The 24,721-nt window shown below is 33.3% G+C and overlaps 1 protein-coding gene across 1 annotated transcript; it reads left to right on the top strand.

Moving 5' to 3' along the window:
* The first annotated feature begins 883 nt into the window (after positions 1 to 883).
* On the top strand, positions 884 to 18,322 carry LOC137646918 (coiled-coil domain-containing protein 39-like). The gene is made up of 17 exons (XM_068379990.1): positions 884 to 1,143; positions 2,098 to 2,403; positions 3,000 to 3,221; positions 3,978 to 4,169; positions 4,595 to 4,810; positions 5,861 to 6,076; positions 6,575 to 6,742; positions 7,634 to 7,740; positions 8,331 to 8,478; positions 9,949 to 10,088; positions 10,850 to 10,925; positions 11,436 to 11,595; positions 14,208 to 14,314; positions 14,599 to 14,784; positions 16,223 to 16,398; positions 17,462 to 17,706; positions 18,081 to 18,322. The coding sequence occupies exons 1-17, from the start codon at positions 937 to 939 to the stop codon at positions 18,155 to 18,157; spliced, it is 2,949 nt and encodes a 982-aa protein (XP_068236091.1). The 5' UTR covers positions 884 to 936; the 3' UTR covers positions 18,158 to 18,322.
* Positions 18,323 to 24,721: the final 6,399 nt, after the last annotated feature.

Genomic DNA, 24,721 nt, shown 5'->3' on the forward strand with positions numbered 1-24,721 from the left:
AAACATATTCTTTTGCTTAAAACATAAACAAAGACTTAACTATCTCTATCATTATCATAAACATTTTTTAATATCAGGATATAAATAGTATCACCTAAATTTTAAGAAGGTAATATCTATATAATATTAGGTCATTCAAAAAATTACAATCTATTATTTGCTTATAATCTGTATACGTTAACTTCACCTCTGATAAAGTATGCTTGATAGCTCCAAGTTCACGGAGGAATGTTGTGGTTACATACCGTTGCTATGACAACGAATTGTTTGGTACATGTGCTTCTGGTGCTTTGACAGTTTTAGGTATATCTTCACTCGTAATCGTATTGCAAAGTTTATTAGAGGTTAGTAACCATAAATTAAGGAATTACGAGGTATCCGTGTAATACCATGAAGATAAGAGGTTTCTGGTTCAAATAAGCAAGAAAATTTTGCATTAATGATTAATTTCTCGCGATTTTGGTTGCTGAGGAAAAAAATTGATTTTTCATGAGCTTAGCAGAAAAAGCTCCAATATTCTAGAAGAATAATTTACTGAACGCAAAACCCCTTATAGAAAAGCAATAAATAGATCAGGTTCTTGTAATATTTTATAGATATAGAATTTTCTAGGTCGATAGCATTATTGCCAACACTTTATTGTCTCAACAGACACTTCATATAACTCTTACTCCGTTTCTTTATATTTGCTCATATTTTGCTTAGAAGTTTGTGTGCTTTTGAAATTAAAAACAATTAAATTCATAATTGTATCTTTGTTAAATGCCTTTTAAATGTCAGCTCATCGTGTAGTTATTTTATAACACTTTAAAACAACCAGCATATTTTATAATGATTAAAATTTATTTTACCTCAAAATACTTGCTATCTTATCTATCTTATTTCATCTATCAGTAATTCTAAGAGCAACAGGTAGGCTAAAGCCAGGAGTTGAAGATGGAGGCAGCTCTCGACAAAGCGCTAGCCAACCCTGGAATGGGTCTGCTATTGCTGGACGAAGAAAATCGTGGTCTGGCAGAAGACGTGGAACAACTGCGCCAAGAAGTGACGACAATGCAAGAAATTCACAACAGCGAGCAAGTTATTAATAAGAGAAATACGTACTACGTTAGTGATATGTCTCAAATGCTGGATAATTTACAGGTATACTTCGATTTTTTTATTATTTATGTGCGTTTTTAGGTGATTACTAAATAAAAAATTATTTTCCAAATATCCTAAGAAAACTTTTTAGCTCCCAGTGCGTTGTTCGTCTTAGACATATCTCTTTAATTTTTGTATCTTATATTTTCGAGTCAGATTATTTTTCAACATATACTATCCCGATAATTAAGTTTCCTCTCCAATGTTGAAAACAGTCACTATATCAACAGCAAACATTTCCATTTGTCTTAAACAAATTCAATTTTTTCCTTTTGAGAAATACTCATTCATTCCATCCTATTCCTGTTATTACGGAACAAAACATTATGTAAACGATTTTTGCTGTTGATCTAAAAGTTTGTGTCATTTGCTCCTGACAGAATTATATCACGTAGTAATACCTCAATTCTTCATGTACAATATTATTGTTTTACATCGCTTTGGAATTACCTTAGCATTTAGAATAGCCTTGAACTACTTGTTAGTTTTTTTTTTTCTTTTTTCTTTTTTTGTATTTGCTTTGTGAATTATTATTATTATTATTATTATTATTATTATTATTAAAATAATAATGATAATAATAATAATTATTCTTATTATTGTTATTATTATTATTATTATTATTATTATTATTATTATTATTATTATTATTATTATTATTATTACTAAAATAATAATAATAATAATAATAATAATAATAATAAAAATAATTATAATTATTATTATTATTATTATTATTATTATCATTTTAATAATAATAATAATGATAATAATAATAATAATGATAATAATAATAATGATTATTATTATTATTTTTATTATTATTATTATTATTATTATTGTCATTATTATTATTACTAAAATAATAATAATAATAATAATAATAATAATAATAATAATAATAATAATAATAATAATCCCAACGATCTGCTAACCTTGTGCAAACAATTGCAGAGTCTCGTGACGGCGCATCGGAAGGACATAGAATCGGAGAGCAAGAGCGAAAGGGCAGCCTCGAGTGAGAGTGAAGGAATCCTTCGACAATGTCGCGCCAAACACGGCGAACTCTCCAACATCCAAGAGGCGTCCGAGCTCCTGCAGTCCCGCCTGACGCAGCGCCAGAGGGAGTTCGAGGATACGCAGAAGAACGTCATAGGCGACTCCAGCTTGCTGAAGGAACTGCTCGACCACTTGTCCGAGGCCGATAATGACAATTTGCTTCTGCTGCAGTATTCGGCGGAGGACGCCTCGAAGATTAAGGTGATTTTAGTGAAGAGAGATTATGATAATGTTAATGAAATTACTATGGTCAATATATGACGACATAAATATCATCACTTGTACTGTTATTTCATCTTCAGTTAACTTAATCGATTAGGGGTTGTGGTGGCCGATGTGGTAACGTCACTGACTGGTGAACGCCAGACTGGGGTTTGAGTCACGCTCAAACTCGTTTGTTCCTTTGGTCGCTGCAACATCGCCATCCTTGTGAGCTAAAGATGGGGTGTTTAGGGGAGCCTATAGATCTATCTGCTGAGTTATCAGCAGCCATTGTCTGGCCCTCCTTGGTCCTAGCTTGGGTGAAGAGGGGACTTGGACGCTGATCATATGTATATATGGTCAGTCTCTTGGGCATTGTTGCAATGTCATTGTCCCTTACCTCAGCCATTCATGAGTAGCCTTTAAACCTTTAAACTTTTAATCTATCTACGTGTAATATTTCATTCAAGGGTTTCCCCAACTGTTCCAGGACCTCAGCGTAGAGCTGGAACGAACCAGCGGGAAAGTAGCAGCCTTTAAACCTTTAATTTATCTACGTATAATATTTCATTCAAGGGTTTCCCCAATTGTTCCAGGACCTCAGCGTAGAGTTGGAACGAACCAGCGGGAAAGTAGCAGCAGCAGAAGCCGAATTGAGCCAAAGGCAGAGTGAGGCGGCTGCAGCCCGCACCGTGCTAGAACAGCTTGGCACAGCTTTCCTGCAAGCAGCTTCTCAGAGGGACCATTTGCTTGCACAGTGGGAAGCAACGCTCAACCACATTTACCAAGTAGCAAATACACAAACGCAGTTTATTGAGGTATTGTCTTATTCAATTTTCTTTGATTCAATCATGGTTGCAGGTGTCATTATTTGGTAGTTCTTATACCAATAAAAGTTTTTAATGAGTGGTGTCCTTTTTATTCAGAAATTCAGGAATGTCTTCAGAAAGATAAAAATAAATGCATCAATTATGTATTCAAAGTATCAACGAGTATACAGTACACACACTCTCTCTCTCTCTCTCTCTCTCTCTCTCTCTCTCTCTCTCTCTCTCTCTCTCTCTCTCTCTCTCTCTCTCTCTCTCTCTCTATATATATATATATATATATATATATATATATACATATATATATATATATATATATATATATATATATATATATATATATATATATTATACATATTATATATATATCTATATATATAAACATATATATATATATATATATATATATGTATATATATATATATATATATATATATATATATATATATATATATATATATATATATATATTTCCTACATAAATTTCAATATTACATAAAAATAATACACAAGCGCCAGTATTCACTATATATCTCTAACCAAATAAAAGACTGGCACTATTTTTGTACTTTGACCGTTTTGTTATTTTTTTTTTTTACCACTGATAATAAAATGGAACATTAAAGTGAACCAAAACCATGTTCGTACCATTTCAACCTTTTGAGTAACTGATTTTATTCCAAAGGACCCAGTATTCCAACAAAATCATCAAACAAGCCTTTAGATTTTCAATGTCCTTTCGCGCAGGATTCACTTGCAACGCAACAGAAGATTGGGATGCTCGTCAAGGAAGTGGAACAGGAGAACGAGATCTTGAAACAGATCGACAACTCTCGTCTGGAAGTCTTGGTCGCTTTGAAGAAGGTCGAAGAAGAAGAGGTTTGGCTTAATACGCAATACAAAGCTGTAGTTGAAACGAAGGAGCAGATACAGTCCCAGGTATTGTTTTGGGGGTTAAAGTAGTATTGTTTTATTGACTTGAGAAAGCTAGATTTTATCTTTCGTTTATTTGTGTTTTTTTCTTCATTTTCTATATATTGATATTTCTCTATACTGCCTTTTCCTTTTAATTTCCATGAATAACAGCTCAAGATCTAATTATGTAAGATCTTTCTTTATGAAATATATACAAATGTATGCATATGTAACAACATAAGTTCAATGAAAGGAAAAATTAGTGCAAGACGATAACATTTCAACCAGTAAAATATCCACTTTCTATAAACGATCATAGAATAAAGAAAAGAAAAGATCATACTTCAGATAAAAATGCCAATATACTAACACCCTCATGCATTCCCAGTGCCTAAGAATACTAACCTAGCCCAACTATATCACAATACTTCCTATTTTAATTCCTCCAGCTGTGGGCCTTGCAGAATGCCTTCACCAAGTTAACCAAAGACATAGAGAATCAGCAGAACCAGTTCCTTGAGAAGTGCTCCTACCGTGAAGAGAGGGAAGCCTTGGTGGCTAGTATGGAACAGCAGTGCATTAAGGCAGAACACAAGCTTACGCTGAACACAGAATTGGTCTGTTCTGTAGAAGACAGTATCAATTCGCTCCAGGTTATGTTAAAGGTTAGGTTATTGATCTACTTGCTTAGATTTGGGTTATTGCTAGCTTAGTGCGCTTTTGAGTCGCATTTGTGCAAGTTTAGAACAAAAATTCATATTTGTTGTTGCTGTTATTATTATTATTATTATTATTATCAACTAAACTACAACATTAGTTTAAAAGCAGGATACTATAAACACAAGGGCTCCAACAAGGAAAAATAGCCCAGTGAGGAAAGGAAATAAATAAACTGCAAGAGAAGTAATGAAAAATTAAAATAAGATATTTTAAGAACAGTAATACCATTAAGATAAATCTTTCATGTGTAAACCATAAACATCTAAAACAAAAGAACAATGCTCAATTGTACCTTTGTTCATATACTTCGCCAATGTATCCATTTGTGTTTATAGAGGTTTTTGACGTCTAAAAAGTTTTGATTAAGTATAGAAATATACAGAAAAGATGCAAACAGGATATCAGTAGTTCTGTAGACCAGTTGAATAATAAGAACAAACAATACTCAATTATACCTTTGTTCATATACTTCGCCAATGAATCCATTTGTGTTTATAGAAATTTTGTGACGCCTAAAATGTTTTGATTAAGTATGAAAGTACACATGAAAGATGCAAACAGGATATCAGTAGTTTTGTAGACCAGTCAGATAATTAAAAAAAACAATACTCAATTATACCTTTGTTCATATACTTCGCCAATGTATCCGTTTATGTTAATAGAGATTTGAGACGTCAAAAATGTTTTAATTAAGTATAAAAACATAAAGAAAAGATGCAAACAGGCTATCGGTAGTTCTGTAGACCAGTTAATTAAAAAAAATACTCAATTGTACCTTTGTTCATATACTTCGCCAATGTATCCATTTGTGTTTATAGAAATTTTGTGATGTCTAAAATATTTTTGTGACCTAAAATATTTTTGTGACGTCTAAAATATTTTTGTTGTGTCTAAAATATTTTGATTAAGTATAAAAATATATAGAAAAGATACAAAATTAGGATCAGAATTTCTGTAAACTTTAATCAGTTAGATCATAACATTTTGCATATCAGGACGGCGAAGCCCTAGTCAAAGGACTAATTAAGCAGAAGGAGAGGGTGATGGAAGCCGAGCAGCACCACCTGCAAGCCGTCGGCAGGTGGAAGGAGCAAGAGGCCCTTCTGAAGGGCGAGATCACTGCCTGTGTCGCTGCGAAGAACCGCAACTTGAACCACATCAAGGAGCTGGACATCAGAGCTTTCAAGCAGAAGGAAGTTATACATGACCAGGTAACTGTAATAGAAATATTCTACTCCTATTTTTACATAATTATTCATCACAAAATGATATTTTACATTTTTAATGAATAAATATATATTTATATTACAATTTCAGATTTTATGCTTATTTCGTGACATATATTACTAGTTAAATATATTACCAATGAGTGAAATATGTATGATTTAGGCATATATATATATATATATATATATATATATATATATATATATATATATATATACATAATATATATACAGAGAGAGAGAGAGAGAGAGAGAGAGAGAGAGAGAGAGAGAGAGAGAGAGAGAGAGAGAGAGAGAGAGAGAGAGAACAGGAATTTCAAGGAGGAAAGATGAATCTTGTGAAATAGAATTTGAATTCTTATTAGTATATATACATATATATATATATATATATATATATATATATATATATATATATATATACATAAATAAATAAGTTAATATAGTTATATACCACCGCTCAATTCCCACCTTTCTTTTCAGGAGGGACACCTTCAGCAGCTTCGACGGAGGCTGCACGACCTAACCCACGACGGAAACAACAACGCCGTCAACGTCGAGCAACAGAAGATGCTCGAATTCCTTCAAATGAGACTCGGAGAGACATCAACGACAATCAGGCTTCTTACGAAACAGCTGATATTTCTAAAGGTAAGATCTACATAAAAAAAAAAATATATACTGTATATGGCTTGTTGGTGTAGTTCTTTATCAAGATGTATATCTATATGTGGTCTGAACATTTATTTCTATGCCCAAAATTAGGACAACTAATGAATGTAGACATAAGTTTAGGTTTTCTGAAAAATCCTAGCAGGGATCTGGCTGCATTTATAGGTAGAGCAATGCATATAAAAGAAGAATTTAAGAAGTCCAAACTGACCGCAATGAGTTGCCAAAACTGATGATAGCAAGGTGTTATCCTATCTAATTTTAAGGTAGAATGGAATAAAAATAAAGATTGAGAATCTCATTACGGTATTAATTTATTTAAGGCACATATAATATAAACTTAAAAACAATAATAAGAATAAGCTTAGAAGCTTTGCACCTATCTATAAAGGGATAGAGTGCTCGCAAACTTATTTTGCGGAGTGAGCAATCAGGAACCAGGAATCAGATATTCTACCCTGTGTCTTGTCTTGATCTATTTTGAGAGGGTGGGAATGAATAACAATATGAGAATTGTACTGTATATTGTGTCTTGTTTTGTTCTGGGTGTGTGGAAATGAATATTGAAATTATGATCAATGATATAGTTTTTTTATGAGAGAGTGGGAGAGATAATAGTTAAGCAATGCAGGATTTATGTACCTTTGCCACTGAAGTTAGTGTCGTCTTTATCAAAGAGTATATCAATATAGGATTTGTATTCTACCTTGTGTCTTATTGTATTGTGTGCGGGTGGAAATTAATATTTAAATTTTATTTAATGGATTAATTATGTAAGCTTTATTTTCATGAGTGAGAGAGGAAGAGATAATTGCAAAGCAATCCACGATTTATGAAAATTCACCATTAAACGTTTCTATTTTTTTGCAGAACGCGCGAACACGAGAGCAGACGAATGTAGCCAATCTAGAAAGGGAAGTCAACAAAACCGAGAGTGAAATAGCGACGATTAAAATGGGCAGTGACAGTGCCCAAAGGTAACTATTATCCAAAAAATATATCTCTTTTACCATCGTGGAACCCAGTATTGCAAGCTATAGCACTTACTTCCTAGACTTTTCTTGTGAAATTTTTGGGGGTTTAACAAGAAAAGTATTGAGCTTCTCCCTTTTCAGCTTTTGAATATTATTTATTCAGGCATTGTCCTATTTTCTATTTACAGAGAATGTATCAATTTGTCAGACAAAGATGGGTGATGGTGGATCTCAGAGAGCTATCGAATTTACTTCTTAGACATTTTGTGACATTATTTTTCTTTTCTTTGATTTTACAATAAAGATATTAATCTTTCCCCCCCCCCTTTTTTTTGTCTTTTAAATAGAATTCATTGAAATATTGTCTTATTTCTTTATTTACAGAGAATGTATCAATTTGTCAGACAAAGAGAAGTGATGGTGGATGTCAGCAAGCTATAGCACTTACTTCTTGGACTTCTTGTGACATTTTTATTTATTTATTTATTTATTTATTATTTTTTTTTCGTTTTACGAGAAAAGCATTAATCTTTTTCCCCTTTTTGTCTTTAAATAGAATTTATTGAGTTATTGTCTCATTTCTTTATTTACAGAGAATGTATCAATTTGTCAGACAAAAGAGAAGAGGTGATGGTTGATGTCAGCTTGACCCAGCTTCACATTCAACGACGCATGGCCCGACTTCAAAACTTAGCTGATACTGTGTCCAGGATGTCACAAGACAAATCCGACATGGAAAAGGTCAGTTTGTTTCATTTCTTTCCCAGTATAATGGCTTCTTTGGAAGCAAGGACTTCTTCTTCTTCTTCTTCTTCTTCTTCTTCTTATTATTATTATTATTATTATTATTATTATTATTATTATTATTATTAACTAAGCTACAACTCTAGTTGGAAAAGTAAGATGCTATAAGCCAAAGGGCTCCAATTGGAAAAAAATAGCCCAGTGAGGAAAAGAAATAAGGAAATAAATAAATGATATAAGAAGTAAAGAAAAATTTGAATAAAGTATTTTAAAAACATTAACATTAAAACAGATATTTGATATATAAACTATAAAAGGACATGTAAGCCTGTTCAACATAAATAATTTGCTGCGAGGTTGAAATTTTGAAGTTCTACTGATTCAACTACCTGATTAGGAAGATCATTCCACAACTTGGTCACTGCTGGAATAAAACTTCATGTTAGCACAAAGCCAACTCGATCTTTCAATTTATTATAATATTCTTTTTACCAGAATGTGAATCACTTTTGGCGTGTTGAGTTGCAAGTAAGTCACTGTAGATCTTTAAGAAATGAAGATATAACGTCTAGGTTTTGATCTCTATCTTATGGTATGATTTATTTTTCAAGCCTAGGTAGCCCTACATCCTTTTATCACAAAAATCCCTGTTGCCTGTTGCTAAAAGATGTATGTGGAAGATCCTGTCAAAAATTATATATATATATATATATATATATATATATATATATATATATGTATATATATATATATATATATATATATATATATATATATATATATATAAGTATAGGTATATATATATATATATATATATATATATATATATACCTATATATATATATATATATATATATATATATATACCTATATATATATACCTATATATATATATATATATATATATATATATGTATGTATGTATCTCAAAAATGCCTAACTTCTGTTTCCTTATATGAAAGAATCATTATGTACTTTTACATTCCTTCATCTACTCCTACCCTATCCTTTCGCATCCCTTCATAAACATTTACAAATCCAGACCTGACATATAAACCAATTTCATATATAACGAATAAAAGAAAGCAATAGTCTTATTTATCTCCCCAAAATATAGAAGAAAATACATCTTGAACTCCGTTTTCCAATTGAAAACTTTTGTTTTACATAGCGAATCAGACGGTGTCAATGACATACGTCAGGATGCCTGAAAACTTTAAATCAACCAATCAATCAATCGCGAATTAGAGTTGAAAGAAATTCGACTGAATCGATCTCGTAAACGCAAACTTAAGTTCGTCCTGAATTCTTAACTTAGTAATCTTAACTTGAGGACTTCATTTATGATTTAGTAAACTCCACATCTTGACTTTCTTTAAACAGCTCGTAAACGCAAACTCAAGTTCGACCTGAATTCCTCAACTCAGTAACCTTAACTTGAGAACTTCATTGACTTTCTTCCCACAGCTCGTTTCCGAACAAATCAATGAAGTAAAAGGACGGATCAACTACGGAGACGTCACGATGAGGGGACTCAATGCTGAAATGCATACACTCTTCTTGCACTTCCACGAAGTCAACACCAGGATCCAACAGCTTAAGGATAAGTAAGTTTTGTATTTGTAAGAAACTTGACCGAAGTCAACGCGGCAGGATCCAACAGCTTAAGGATAAGTAAGTTATGTACTTTTAAGAAAACTCGACTAAAGTTAACGTCAGGATTCAACAACTCGAGGATTATATCCTTAAGTAAGTTATGTATTTCTATGAAAACTCGACCGAAGTCCACGCCAGGATCCAACAGCTTAATGATAAGTAAGTTTTGTATTTTTAAGACAACTCGACCGAAGTCAACACCAGGATCCAACAGCTTAAGGATAAGTAAGTTATGTATTAAAAAAGAAAAAAACTTAACTGGGTAAATAAATTGTCATAGATGAGATTTAGGAAATATGATTTAATATAAGCTGGATAAATGCATCCATAGCAATTAATAAAATGTGCATTACATATTGTTGTTGTTTTTTGTGTGTAATTATGCATAAGTTCATACGAGCACAATTTAATGGAGACGGTGGTATAGTATTTCTTTTTGCCTATTAAACTGTTATTTGAATTTGAAGGATTTAAATAAAGTTTTAGATTGTAACAAAACAGTAAATAAATGGGTCATTTGAGTAGCAAGTCACAGTATGCATGTAGAAAAAAATTAATGTAATGACACTAGAGATTTCGAAAGCTAAAGAGCACAACAACGACGGACATTAGAAACTTTATTTAGGAAAAAAGTTCCTGTTCATCATTGAACCTTGAAACCTGATTCGTTAATTACTTTAAAGTCATTAATATAACTCGTTATTTTCCAAAGGTATAAGAAAATACAATCGAGCCTTGATAACCCTGAGGGAGAGGACGAGGTTTCTACAACACAGGTTTTCTTGAAAGTAAGTCTCGCTATTCTTATTTGATTCTCGTAATCGAACCTTGCATGTTAGATATACTTTTTGGGAATCATATCTTTTATTGTTAGTTATTTCGTTATTAAATCTTCAAAGTTTAGGTAGATAAATATCATAAATCACATATTCATATTTCGTTTATGCACCCTTGATTGTCTGAGATACTTTCGGGTAATTATATATTTCTTTAAGATTTTTGTATTTTTTGTTTTATTTTATTATTAAATCTTCAAGGCCAAATTAGATAAAAAAAACACTACTTTCCATCCAGAAGTCATGTGATACAGAACATTTTTTTTTAGATATAGACATAGTTTGCAAAAAAATTATTCAGTGAGAACGGTGTCCTACATTAAAACTTTTGTAATTATGAACGAGAGAGAGAGAGAGAGAGAGAGAGAGAGAGAGAGAGAGAGAGAGAGAGAGAGAGAGAGAGAGAGAGAGAGAGAGAGAGAGAGAGAGGCTTATCTTCAACACCACGCTCTTCGTCTACAGGTAGCCAGCGAACGAGCGGGCCTCCAAGAGGCAGGTGACATGTTAGACCTGGAGGTCAGGAGAGCCGAGGAAGAAGTAGAAGCTCTTCAACAGATGGTTGGTCTTCTGAGTGTCGAAGGACAGCAATACAGAACGCAGATACACCAGATTCTCCATTACAGTGAGTTCAAATGAGGCTTGAGCTGATATGTATTGATTATTATTATTATTATTATTATTATTATTATTATTATTAGTAGTAGTAGTAGTAGTAGTAGTAGTAGTAGTAGTAGTAGTAGTTGCTAAGCTACAACCCTAGTTGGAAAAGCAGGATGCTATAAGCCCAGGGGCCTCAAAAGGGAAGCTAAGCTACAACCCTAGTTGGAAAAGCAGGATGCTGTAAGCCCAAGGGCCCCAACAGGGAAAGTAGCCCAGTGAGGAAAGGAAACAAGGAAAAAAATATTTTAAGAACAGTAACAATTATAAAATAAATATATTTATATAAACTATAAAAACTTTAACAAAACAAGAGGAAGAGAACTTAGAATAGTGTGCCCGAGTGTACCCTCAAGCAAGAGAACTCTAACCCAAGACAGTGGAAGACCATGGTACAGAGGGTATGGCACTACCCAAGACTAGAGAGCAATGATATATTGATATCCAGCTGTAAAAATAAAACTAAAATAAAGCGGATACAGGATAAGGGAATTATAATTAGTTCTAAAGATATTCTTTATCCATTAATACCATTTTATTGTTTAGTTTTAAATGGATTTTCGTTTTTATGACTAATTTTGTCCATGCAAGCGAAATGTCACTGTCTATACACTGTGAATACAGATAAATTTTTTGGAATCATTTGTTCGACAGTAAATTCCTCGAAAACAATTGCTAGAAAAAATAGTTTCTCGAACTATCAATTTCTCGAAAGATATATTTCTCGAATTATCAATTTCTCGAAAGATATATTTCTCGAATTATCAATTTCTCGAAAGATATATTTCTCGAATTATCAATTTCTCGAAAGATATATTTCTCGAACTATCAATTTCTCGAAAGATATATTTCTCGAATTATCAATTTCTCGAAAGATATATTTCTCGAACTTTCAATTTCTCGAAAGATATATTCATCGAACTATCAATTTCTCGAAAGATATATTTTTCGAACTGTCAATTTCTCAAAAGATATATTTCTTGAACTATCAATTTCTCGAAAATCATAGTTTCCGAACTATCAATTTCACGAAATATATATTTCTCGAACTAACAATTTCTCGAAAGATAAATTTCTCGAACTATCAACCTATCGAAAGGTATATTTCTCGAACTAACAATTTCTCGAAAGATATATTTCTCGAATTATCAATTACTCGAAAAACATATTGCTGGAATTATCAATTTCTTGTAAACTATATTTATCAAACTATCAATTTCTCGAAAGATATATTTCTCGAATTTTCAATGTCTTGGAAGACATATTTCTCAAACTGTCAATTTCTCAAAAGATATATTTCTAGAACTCAATTTCTTGAAAGATATATTTCTCGAACTATCAATTTTTTTGGAAGATATATTTCTCGAACTATCAATTTTTCGAAAGATATATTACTCGTACTATCTTTTCTCGAAAGATGTATTTCAAGAAATATTAGTATTCTAAAAATTGACTCTTCTCGTTAAAGAGCACCATTAGCAAATGGTCATTAGTATTCTAAACAATGTTTGCCATTTCTGTTAATGAGCACCAATAAACGTTCATTAATTTCTTTCTTATGATTGTATCTTTTCATTTATTGGTTTTTAATGAAAGATTTGAATCTTCAAGATGGAATTAACATGTGTGTAAAACGATAAGAAGAATAGATTATATGTTTGGACACTTATCAATTTATCTATCTATCTATCTATCTATCTATATATATATATATATATATATAGATATATATATATATATATATATATATATATATATATATATATATATATATATATATAAATATATATGTATGTATGTTCAATTAGTTCATTATGCATGTTGCATGAGATTTTTCATAACTCTGACCATCCTTTACATTCAGATCTTCCTGGACAATTCCATCCTGTTCGCAATACTAGGCAGGCAGTTAATTCTAATAGCCAGGCCTTCTCCATCATGAGGCTCAATACTACATAGTATTCTAGAAGTTTTATTCCAGCTGTGATCAAGTTGAGGAATGATCTTCTTAATTGGTTAGTTGAGTCAGTAGAACTTCAAAAGTTCAAACTTACAGCAAATGTTTTTATGTAGAACAGGCTGACTTAAGTCTTTTATAGGTTATATATGATATATCTGTTTTGATGTTGTTACTGCTTTTGAAATATTCTATTGGTAATTTTTTTTCATATCGTTATTTATTTCCTTATTACCTTTCCTCACTGGGTTACTTTTCTTTGATGGAGCCCTTGGGCTTATAATATCTTGCTTTTCTAACTATAGTTGTAACTTGGTTAATAGTAATATATATATATATATATATATATATATATATATATATATATATATATATATATATATATATATATATATATATATATATATAGATATATATATATATATATATATATATATATATATATATATGTATATATATATATATATATAAAACCAGACATTTGCTCTTTATTTTATAGGAAATATGAATTAATATTCTAGACATATCTGTTCCGTCTAACTTTGTCACTCTAATCGGTAACCTTTAGATCCATTCTCCCAAATATTTGGCCAGAGTTGACACCATTTACAATTCTACAGGTGAGGAGGAAAAAGATAAAGTTATCCTTGAAGAAAATCTCACATCCCTGGAAGAAGAAATTGCATTGTGGAAATCGATGCATGATCGAGCGCAAAGGGAGATGCAAGTAAGTCATCCAGTATTTTAACTTTCCTCTTATTAAAGAGGTTTTATAAATTTCTTCTCACTAACGAGGTGTTAATATCTTGCAGCTCATGAGGCTTTAATCACACTAGTGCAGATATTTAGAAAAGTCTGAGAAACAAAAATGTATTAAAAATACAGTATCTCTCCCCTTCATTGTGGAAATAATGATTTGTTTGAAAATTCACCTTAGTTTACCTTAGAATTACAAATCCAATGAGAATGCTTTGTCATTTCTATAATATGTATATTTTCTCCACAATCTAGAGCTCCCAAAACAAGCTTCACGAAGTAGAGCTTCAAGTCCACGCAGTGGAAGAGCTCCTGAGGGAGAAGAACATTCACATGACCGCCGTGCAACGTGAGACGGAGAGCCAGCTCACGAAGACACGCCATGCAGCCCAAGCCGTAGCCACTCTTCAAAGAAGGACCAGATTCAAGGGTATCCAACAGGTGAATGTTTAGGTCTTAGCTTTTGATTGTCGAAATCCAACAGGTGAGCGTCTTATTCCTGGCAAGTGAGTGCTTAGTTAAATACAGCAGGTGAATGTCTAGATCCAGCAGGTGAGTGTATAAATCCACTTCGTGAGTGTAGATCCAGATAGTGAGTATTTAGATACAGTTCGTGAGTCTAGACCTTGCACGTGAGTGTTTAGATCTAGCGTGTGAGTCTAAATCCAGCACGTGACTGTTTAGATCCAGCTTGTGAGTCTAGATCCACCACGTGAGAGTTTAGATCTAGCGTGTGAGTCAAATACAGCATGTGAGTGTTTAGATCCAGCGTGTGAGTCTAGATCCAGCACGTGAGTGTTTAGACCCAGCACATGAGTCTAGATCGAGTATGTGAGTGTTTAGATCCATTGTGTGAGTCTAGATCCAGCACATGAGTGTTTAGATCTAGCGTTTGAGTTTAAATACAGCACGTGAGTGTTAATATCCTGTGTGTGTCTAGATCGAGCATGTGAGTGTTTAGATCTAGCGTGTGAGTCTAAATACAACACGTGCGTGTTTAGATCCAGCTTGTGAGTCTAGATCCAGCATGTGAGTGTTTAGATCAAGCGTGTGAGTCTAAATACAACACGTGAGTGTTTAGGTACAATGTGTGAGTCTAGATCTAGCACATGAGTGTTTAGATCAGGCTTGGGAGTCTAGATCCAGCATGTAAGTGTTTAGATCTAGCGTGTGAGTCTAAATACAGCATGTAAGTGTTTACATCCAGCTTGTGAGTCTAGATCCAGCACGTGAGTGTTTAGATCCAGCATGTGAGTGTTTAGATCCAGCGTGTGAGTCTAGAACTCTAGATCCAGCATGTGAATGTTTAGATCTAGCGTGTGAATCTAAATACAGCACGTGAGTGTTTAGATCCAGCGTGTGAGTCTAGATCCAGCATATGATTGTCTATATTCAGCAAGTGAGCGCTAGATTTAGCAAGTGGGTGTGTAGATCCACCTTTCATATTTTGAAGTATAGCTATTACCAAAAGAGGAATAAAATCAACAGCCTAAGCACCTTGTCGAACGGGAGGCTTTACATGACATTTCGTAAGTTCACATAAGAAATGAAAAGTGTAACAAAAATGCAATTTTGAAATCAGCAATAGAATAATCTGTTGATAGACACAGGCTCTTATTACGGTATTAACGATCCACTCCCTTCTCCTCCAGAAAACCCCAATGCTTCAAATCTATAATATAATTGAGATTAAGCTCAACTAGTTCAGTTGGACTTATGCAGTCTATAAAATCCTTTGCCATACTGATAAACTAAATAGTTATCAAGAACGATTAGGTATTCAGTAAATTTAACTCATGTTACTATGGTGTGCGTATACAGATTGGCAAATGGCAATCTCAGAATTGTAATATAATGTTTAATTTTTCCATTCCCACAGAATGACGTTGAGCTGCGACTAGCTCAAGAGCGTCTTCGCATGGTGAACTCCCTGCTGGGGGAGGCCGTGTCCTCGCATCAGGAGGCCACCGACGCCCTCGTCATATATTGCCAACAAGTCAATATTCCTCCGCCGGATGTCGTTAAGCTCACCATGAAGGCTTCGTTTGGGTCGAGGTAAGGAAGGTGTTCAGTTTTGCCAAATTAAAGGAAAAATCAATTATTCTAGCTGATCAGAACGTAATATTGGTGTTTTGACACTAGCTGTTACAACAAAACAGATTTCGTTTCTTACTTTTAATTAGAGATTTAATATAAATTAATATAATACTAACTCATTCTGAAATGCTTGCGTCTCGAGAAAGTTGTTTAAAATATAACTAGTGTACGTGACCCTTCCAAAATGACGGATAAATATTAAGATAGATATGCACACAGCTTCAACCCCCCCTCCCCCCGCCTTTCCTAATTACAATTCGGCAGTTTGGGCTATTTGTGAGAGATTGTGGTTTCAGTGTACCTCTCGAGAAATCCCCCTCTAACCAAGGTATGATTACTTCCTCTCTCTCTCTCTCTCTCTCTCTCTCTCTCTCTCTCTCTCTCTCTCTACCCGAGGGACGAGGAGAGACTGATTAGTTATACGTTTGGCAATGCCGCTCAGCGTGACATGAAAGAAATATATATTTATGTATATAAAGTCAAACATTTACTCTTTATTATTGTCTTCTTGTTTTTGCAATAATTAGTGTTCTTCAATCAAAGGCAATTTTAGATCTTTCAGATCGCATTCATGAGAGATAACACAATAAAAATGACTTTATTTCATTTTCCCATTCTGAAGGTCTCTGGGGCTTCATTTCTTTTGCTATATCAGTTATGTGAAGAGTAAGCTACAAAAATATGTTACTTTTAACACTATAGAATGTTCATTGTTGAATTGATTCGTGTTGTAGCTGGAAAACTATAACAGTTGACAACTTTCCTTCACAAATGCGAAAATAGTTCATCATGAAACATGGATAATAGATAACTTTAGATTAAATATTCATCTACATCAGCAGACTTCCTTAGGAAGGGATCAAAATTCTTGAAATCAAAAGATATGTAATTAATTTACCTTAAATTATCAAGCATATTACCACGAAGCACCACCATCCTCTTTAGAATTACCAGTCACTGAAGAACGTACGAAGAATTCAGTTCGAGAATCAACATTGTAATTCACACCTTATCCTCCCAGGTCAAGCCTAGGAACCCTGGACTCCTCCCGCAGCAGCGCCAGCAGCAAAGCTCGAAGCATCTCCCCTGGAGGGCTCTCCTGGAAATCGCGAAGTCGCAGGTCCTCTTTGGGCTCTGTCCATTCGCGAGACTCTGGCCGGAGTGCCTCGCCAGATCAGGTACCCAGGAGGTCGCACAGTACAGAGGCTGGTCAAGTACCAGTTTCGGCTAAAAAGACCAAGCCCAGTTTAACGTTAATAACTCCAGGTAATGATAATACTTTTTAGTTATTAATATACGTGTCATCTATTTGCTAACAGATTCATTCTTTATTTTATTTATCTTATCTTTTATTTAGTAATCTATCTACTTATTCATCCAAGCCCGGTTTAACATTAATTTCACGTAATGATAATACTTTTAATCTATTATGGTAATTTAAGCGTTATCTGATTGCTTATATGTTCATTCTTTCTTTATTTTATCTCATTATTACTTAATTAGTCATCTATCTACTTATTCATCTAACTCAGCCTAAATGGCCAAGCTCATTTAACATTAATAACTTTAAGCGATATAATCATTTACAATACTTTATAAATTCATTTATTATTCATTGATTTATTTATCTCTATTTTCAGCGTTCCCAAGCACTGAAATTAAGAGGCAGCAGTACCAGGGCAAGAAACTCTCTAGAAGACCAACACAGCATCTGTAGAAAGTGGATGATATCTACCACACATGAGTCTATTGCTGCCATGGTTGTGCATATTATGAAACTGGTGTTATATACCTTCCTTGGTTAATTATGCTTTATAAGCATGTATGAGCATTGCTTAAAACATACTTGTAGCATTACAATGCACTGGCTATACATGCATATTCACACATTTAGGTATATATATATATATATATATATATATATATATATATATATATATATATATATATATATATATATATATATATATATAGATATATATATATGTGTGTGTGTGTGTGTGTGTGTGTGCGTGTGTACTCATGGAAGCGTGCTGATATACTATATCAATTAAGTATATTGTATGTGACTGTCTCCATAGCTCCATAGAATATCTTCCTCAATTATATTTTCTTCTAAAGGCAGTAATCATCAAAGTAATTTTCTGTCATCTGAAGTAATACGTTACTATTCAACTAATATTTAACTGAATGTGGGACCCAAGTATTATATACTGTTCTTATATTTATCCATATCATTTCTATCTAATATATTTGTCTAAAATAAATGTATTTCAAAGTGTTGCTTTAATTCACAACCCAAATGCATTTCATTCATAGGCACTCCATAGGCCTATGCCACAGATCACAGTCTACTCTGATAGAATGCTAAGATTTCTGTCTTCAATCACAAAATCATAAGAATGAACATTTTTGGATTCGCAGTCCTTTCGTTCATAAATGTTTCGTATAGAAGACTTCAGATGCTTTGAAGAAAACTCGCCAACTTCAAGGCACAAAGCTCAATTGACCTTATAGCTTATGATAGACTGGGCCCGGCTTATTTAGTTTCGACCAATAGGCCTACCTCCTGAGAAACCTTGTCTGTTATTATTATTATTATTATTATTATTATTTGCTAAGCTACAACCCTAGTTGGAAAAGCACGATGCTATAAGCCCAGTGGCCCCAACAGTGAAAATAGCCCAATGAGGAAAGGAAACAAGGAAAAATAATATATTTCAAGAACAAGAACATTTAAATAAATATTTCCTATATAAACTATGAAAACTTTAACAAAACAAAAGGAAGAGAAACGAGATAGAATAGTGTGCCCGAGTGTACCCTCAAGCAAGAGAACTCTAACCCAAGACAGTGGAAGACCATGGTATAGAGGCTATGGCACTACCCAAGACTAGAGAACAATGGTTTGATTTTGGAGTGTCCTCCTAGAAGAGCTGCTTACCACAGCTAAAGAGTCTCTTCTACCCTCACCAAAAGGAAAGTAGCCACTGGACAATTACAGTGCAGAAGTTAACCCCTTGGGTGAAGAAGAATTGTTTGGTAATCTCAGTGTTGTCAGGTGAATGAGGACAGAGGAGAATCTGTAAAGAATAGGCCAGACTATTCGGTGTATGTGAAGGCAAAGGAAAAGTGAACCGTAACTAGAGAGAAGGATCCAATACAGTACTGTCTGGCCAGTCAAGGGACCACATAACTCTCTAGCGGTAGTATCTCAACGGGTGGCTGGTGCCCTGGCCAACCTACTACCTACAGTCTAGGAACTTGAAATTTCCTCACTGATGATAAGAGTTAGCCTGAATTCATTTTGCGATACCAAACTTACTTTGAAAATATTATGAGTTATAGAACTAGAGTTCTAACGAGATGGGCCTTGTCTGGAGGTATGGTTAGGAACTGAAGGGGGTAAAAGGCCTGATGTGGTCCACTAGGCTTTGACCAACCGACAGAAACGACAGAAACGACTTGTGCTAGTTCAAAATATTATTTTGTTTATGCTATATTTAACGATGTTTATAACAATTTGATTATTAAAAAATACCTATGTGTTTGAGGCAAATATCAATGCCATAAAGTCAGTTAATTAGGCGCCATTGTTTATTTTGAGGAAGTGAAGACATTTGGAAATTGTTCAGTGTGTTTGTAGGCTACATACCACCGACAATTCTTTTGCTATTTAATTCATAAAATATCTATATTGTAATTTATAGCCTACTTAACACACACACACACATATGTATATATATATATATATATATATATATATATATATATATATATATATATATATATATATATGTATGTATATATATATATATATATATATATATATATATATATATATATATATATATATATATATATATATATATATATATATATATATATATACCGGACATGATTCGTAATAATGTGAGAGGAAAACAACTAGCATTGACACTTGAACAAATAGAGGTTTACACTGAATCGAGAAGGTTCCACAATAGATTCATATTTGCAGATTGTACATCGTTCATTTCATCGTCCTTAGGCCTACACAGAATCCACACAGATCCTGGCCCTACGTAATCAAGAACATTTTTATTAGAATGAACAAAATTTTGCATAAAATAACATTACTTGGTGACCTATGTTACCATATGGTTTAAAAACTAGTGATATTATAATAAATGAAAGTTAAAAGAAAAAAAAAGACATTTTATTTTTGCCAATCCAGCCATAAACGATATCTTAGCATTCCCGTCTTCGAATTATAATTTACATTCTTGTTCAAAATATTAGTTTTCAGCATTTCATGCTGTTATTATACATTTGTTTTGTAAGTACTACTTTTATTCACAGATCAAAATACAATAACGAGGACTTGAAATGAAACTTTTAATTATACTAGGCCTATAGGTCTAATGTGTAGGCCTAATATTCTTCACTGGCTTCATACAAATTCCTTTCCTAAATAATTGCGCAAATGGTTTCAGATGCAAAAACGAAGCATATTTAGCTATATATTACATATCTATGTATATATCAGGATAGCCACAGAAAAGGGAATATGCCATTGAAGTAGTACTGCTAAGTTGTTGAACATTGTTACGTAATGTTGGCAACTAGATTGAAAATGGGTTTGATCGATATACAGTACTGTCTGTTAAAAAACCATAGCAACCACTGATTACAAAATGGAAACGCCATAAAAAGTCCTACGTTTTCTTAGCAATATCTCATTTATTATATCTGGAATTTCTATAGTCTGCTAGCAACAGTTGCTTTGTAGACTAACACATAAATTTCTTATCGTAATTCCATAATAAGATCAAGTTTTTAATGTAAATTTTTGGATGAAATCTTTTGATATCTGATTTCTATTAATCACTAATTCGTATCAATGATAGAGTGTGTATGTTGTATAAAATACGATAAATAGATTAAATAACAAACTCATTAATATTCACATCTACGGGGTCAGCCCAATTTCCGCGGTCCTTTCAATTTGATTTGATTTGATTTGAAATATGATTATTACATTGGATTTCAAGAACATTTCTTTTAAATGTATACATTAGTCCTATCTATAGATCAACGATTCTTTTCCCTTCAGCGACATATTCGCTTCTTGAATTTAACAATCGTTGCTGAACTGAAGGAAGCTTTAGCAAAACGTCAGCGCACCAAGAAAAACATTTAGCAGACACTGACGTCAGCGTGTTACTCTACGATTGCTCCCTCCGCTCATGTTGCGTGGCATATGTCACATCTGCTGAATGGTGTTACCAATGACAAATTAGACCCTTCCACATCCTGGTATATAAGTATCATGGCTGAAGATGTTTACATAATAATTTCTCGAGTTTGGGCGGGAGAGCTTAATATTGATGTCATAGATCGAGCTTAAACTCCTTAAAGTACATCACAGACTTTGAAAACTAGATAACAGTAGGGATTTGCCGTGCCCTTTGTTAGTAAAAAATATGATAGAGCATTCCAATGTGCGCCAGGCTCCCAGAATGTAATAAATTTCGGAAAATTGTCAACTCCCTGCATAGTAACAGAGCTTTAGAGCTGTTATATAGGTGTATCCATGCCGTCACTAAGTGCCGGTGGGACGCGTCCCACCACGAGATGCTAAATAATCATGAAATTCGTTCCACCGGAGACTATCTATCTACTAATAGATGGCGGAGCGAGCACCAAAACAATGAGATTAGCCGGGTAATTTGAAATTCACACGGGTTGAAAATCAATCCTTTCACACAGGTGGTATTTGTTGGATGTGGATATTTGCCGCCAAAGCAGATTCCGATTGTTCTGAAATCCATAACTCCGATAGATTTTCATCATTATATTAAACAAAACAATTGATAAACTAATTTATCAGTTTATCAAAAAATGAAGCTCTTAATAATTTTGCACCAAAGATAATAATATTAAACTGTTTTCTCTCATAAATATGTAATTTACACTATGGCTTTTTTTCCCGATCGATATTTATACCGCTATATACCAACATTTTCTTTTTCATATTCAAATTTCTTCATTTATTTCCAGGAATTCCTTACCTACGAGTTAAGTAGTAGGTTGGCCACGACACCAGCCACCCGTTAAGATAATACCGCTAGAGTTTTGAATGGTCAAATAGAACTCCATTGCAGCCATCTCTTCTTGCAGTTCATTCTAGGTCATATATATATATATATATATATATATATATATATATATATATATATATATATATATATATATGGACCTTGGGTTCATTATTCTTTAGCCTATATATGAAAGAATAGCCTGACCTATTCTCTACACATTCTCAGGGCATATATCATCCTGCTTTTTCCAAATAGTGCTCTGGCTTAGATAATAATAATAATAATAATAATAATAATAATAATAATAATAATAATAATAATAATAATAATAATAATAATATCAGAGTGCTTTTTATTTTCCACTGTTTGAGCCCTTGGGCTTATAGCATCCTGCTTTTCCAACTGGGGTAGTAGCTTAGCTAGTAAAAATATAATCGTCCAATTTATCTATTTCCTTATTACCTTTCCTCGCTGGGCTATTTTTCCCTGTTGGAACCGTTGGGCTTATAGCATCTTGCTTTTCCAACAAGGGTTGTAGCTTAGCAAATAATAATAATAATAATAATAATAATAATAATAATAATAATAATTAACGGGTGATACAGACCATTGAACTAATGTTTTGGTACATAATTTATCACGTGATTTCATACACTGATTCCCACGTAATAGCGGCTGAGCGATAGTCAATGTGTAGGCCTAACAGGAGGTCTTGCCCATAGCCGAGCTGTGGTCTGTGGGAAGGAAACGTAGCTCGGCCCCACAGAGACTGTGCCCTTAGTGCTAACTTGCTAAGTGAGCTTTGCCTTGCCTAGGACTCTAATCCTGACCTTGCCCAAGTTGCCCCGAACCCCGAGAATCCAGATGGTCCGTTCCGAACCCGGGACTCGTATTTCAGCAGGCTACGTCCTTGGAAGGTTCTATAACTTGAAATGATAATAATAATAATAATAATAATAATAATAATAATAATAATAATAATAATAATGATAATAATAATAATAATAATAATAATAATAATAATTATTATTATTATTATCATTATCACTATTATTATTATTATTATTATTATTATTATTATTATTATTATTATTATTGTTGTTGTTGTTGTTGTTCTTCTTCTTCTTCTTGTTGTTAAAATCATAATACTTATAATGATAATATTAACAACAAATACGGAGAACATAGTCATCAATTAATAATTTTTCAATAACTAGATTGGGTGAATTTGGTTGTAGATCAAATTTCCTCTCGTTTGCATGAAATTGTTTTTAACCCTGATAGGCCTACAAACCACAGCCCTTTGACAAATTCCTTCCGTCTTATTTTATCTTTAAATGCCATCTGTATCTCATGAACATCACATGGCTATAGAAATTGAACATTTTCGATGAACGATAACAATTTTAAAAGGAAAATTACCGTAAGCGTCGTTACAGATGTGGTAGAGATAATTAGTCTCATTTCATAGTTGAAACATGACTGATTTATTTAAACGTCGTTACTGATCTTAAAATATTTTATAATTTCTATTTCTTATAAAGATATTGCTTATTTGCTACAAGATGACACGTTTGTAAGTTCCTTACTGATTTAATGTGGGAGGGGAAGATGGTGTGATTGTTCACTCATGAATGGCAGATGCAAGGGACAGTGACATTGCCCTATCAAGCAGGACAATGGCCCTAGAGACTGACCATATTACATATGATCAGAGCCCAAGCCCACCCCCCCCCCCTCTCCACCCAAGCTAGGACCAAGGAGGGCCAGGCAAAGGCTGCTGATGACTCAGCAAATAGACCTATAGGCTTCCCCAAACTCCCCATCCTTAGCTCTCAAGGATAGTGGGGTTGCAACGACAAAGGGAACTAACAAATCTGAGCGGGACTCTAACCCCTGATGACTCAGCAAATAGACCTATAGGCTTCCCCAAACTCGCCATCCTTAGCTCTCAATAATAGTGAGGTTGCAACGACAAAAGGAACTAACGAGTCTGAGCGGGATTCGAACCCCAGTCTGGCATTTACCAGGCAAGGACGCTACCTCCAGACCACCACAATTTTAGATCAAATGAGTAAAGTGAAATTTGTTTCATTACTGATTTACAAATGATATTTTGAAGCATAGAATTTCGTTCTCTTGAAGACTGGACTCTAAAATATAATGATATAAATAAGGTATTTAAGATTCACTAAACT

The sequence above is a fragment of the Palaemon carinicauda genome, chromosome 9 (assembly GCF_036898095.1).
Source record: "Palaemon carinicauda isolate YSFRI2023 chromosome 9, ASM3689809v2, whole genome shotgun sequence".
NCBI classification, from domain to species: domain Eukaryota; kingdom Metazoa; phylum Arthropoda; class Malacostraca; order Decapoda; family Palaemonidae; genus Palaemon; species Palaemon carinicauda.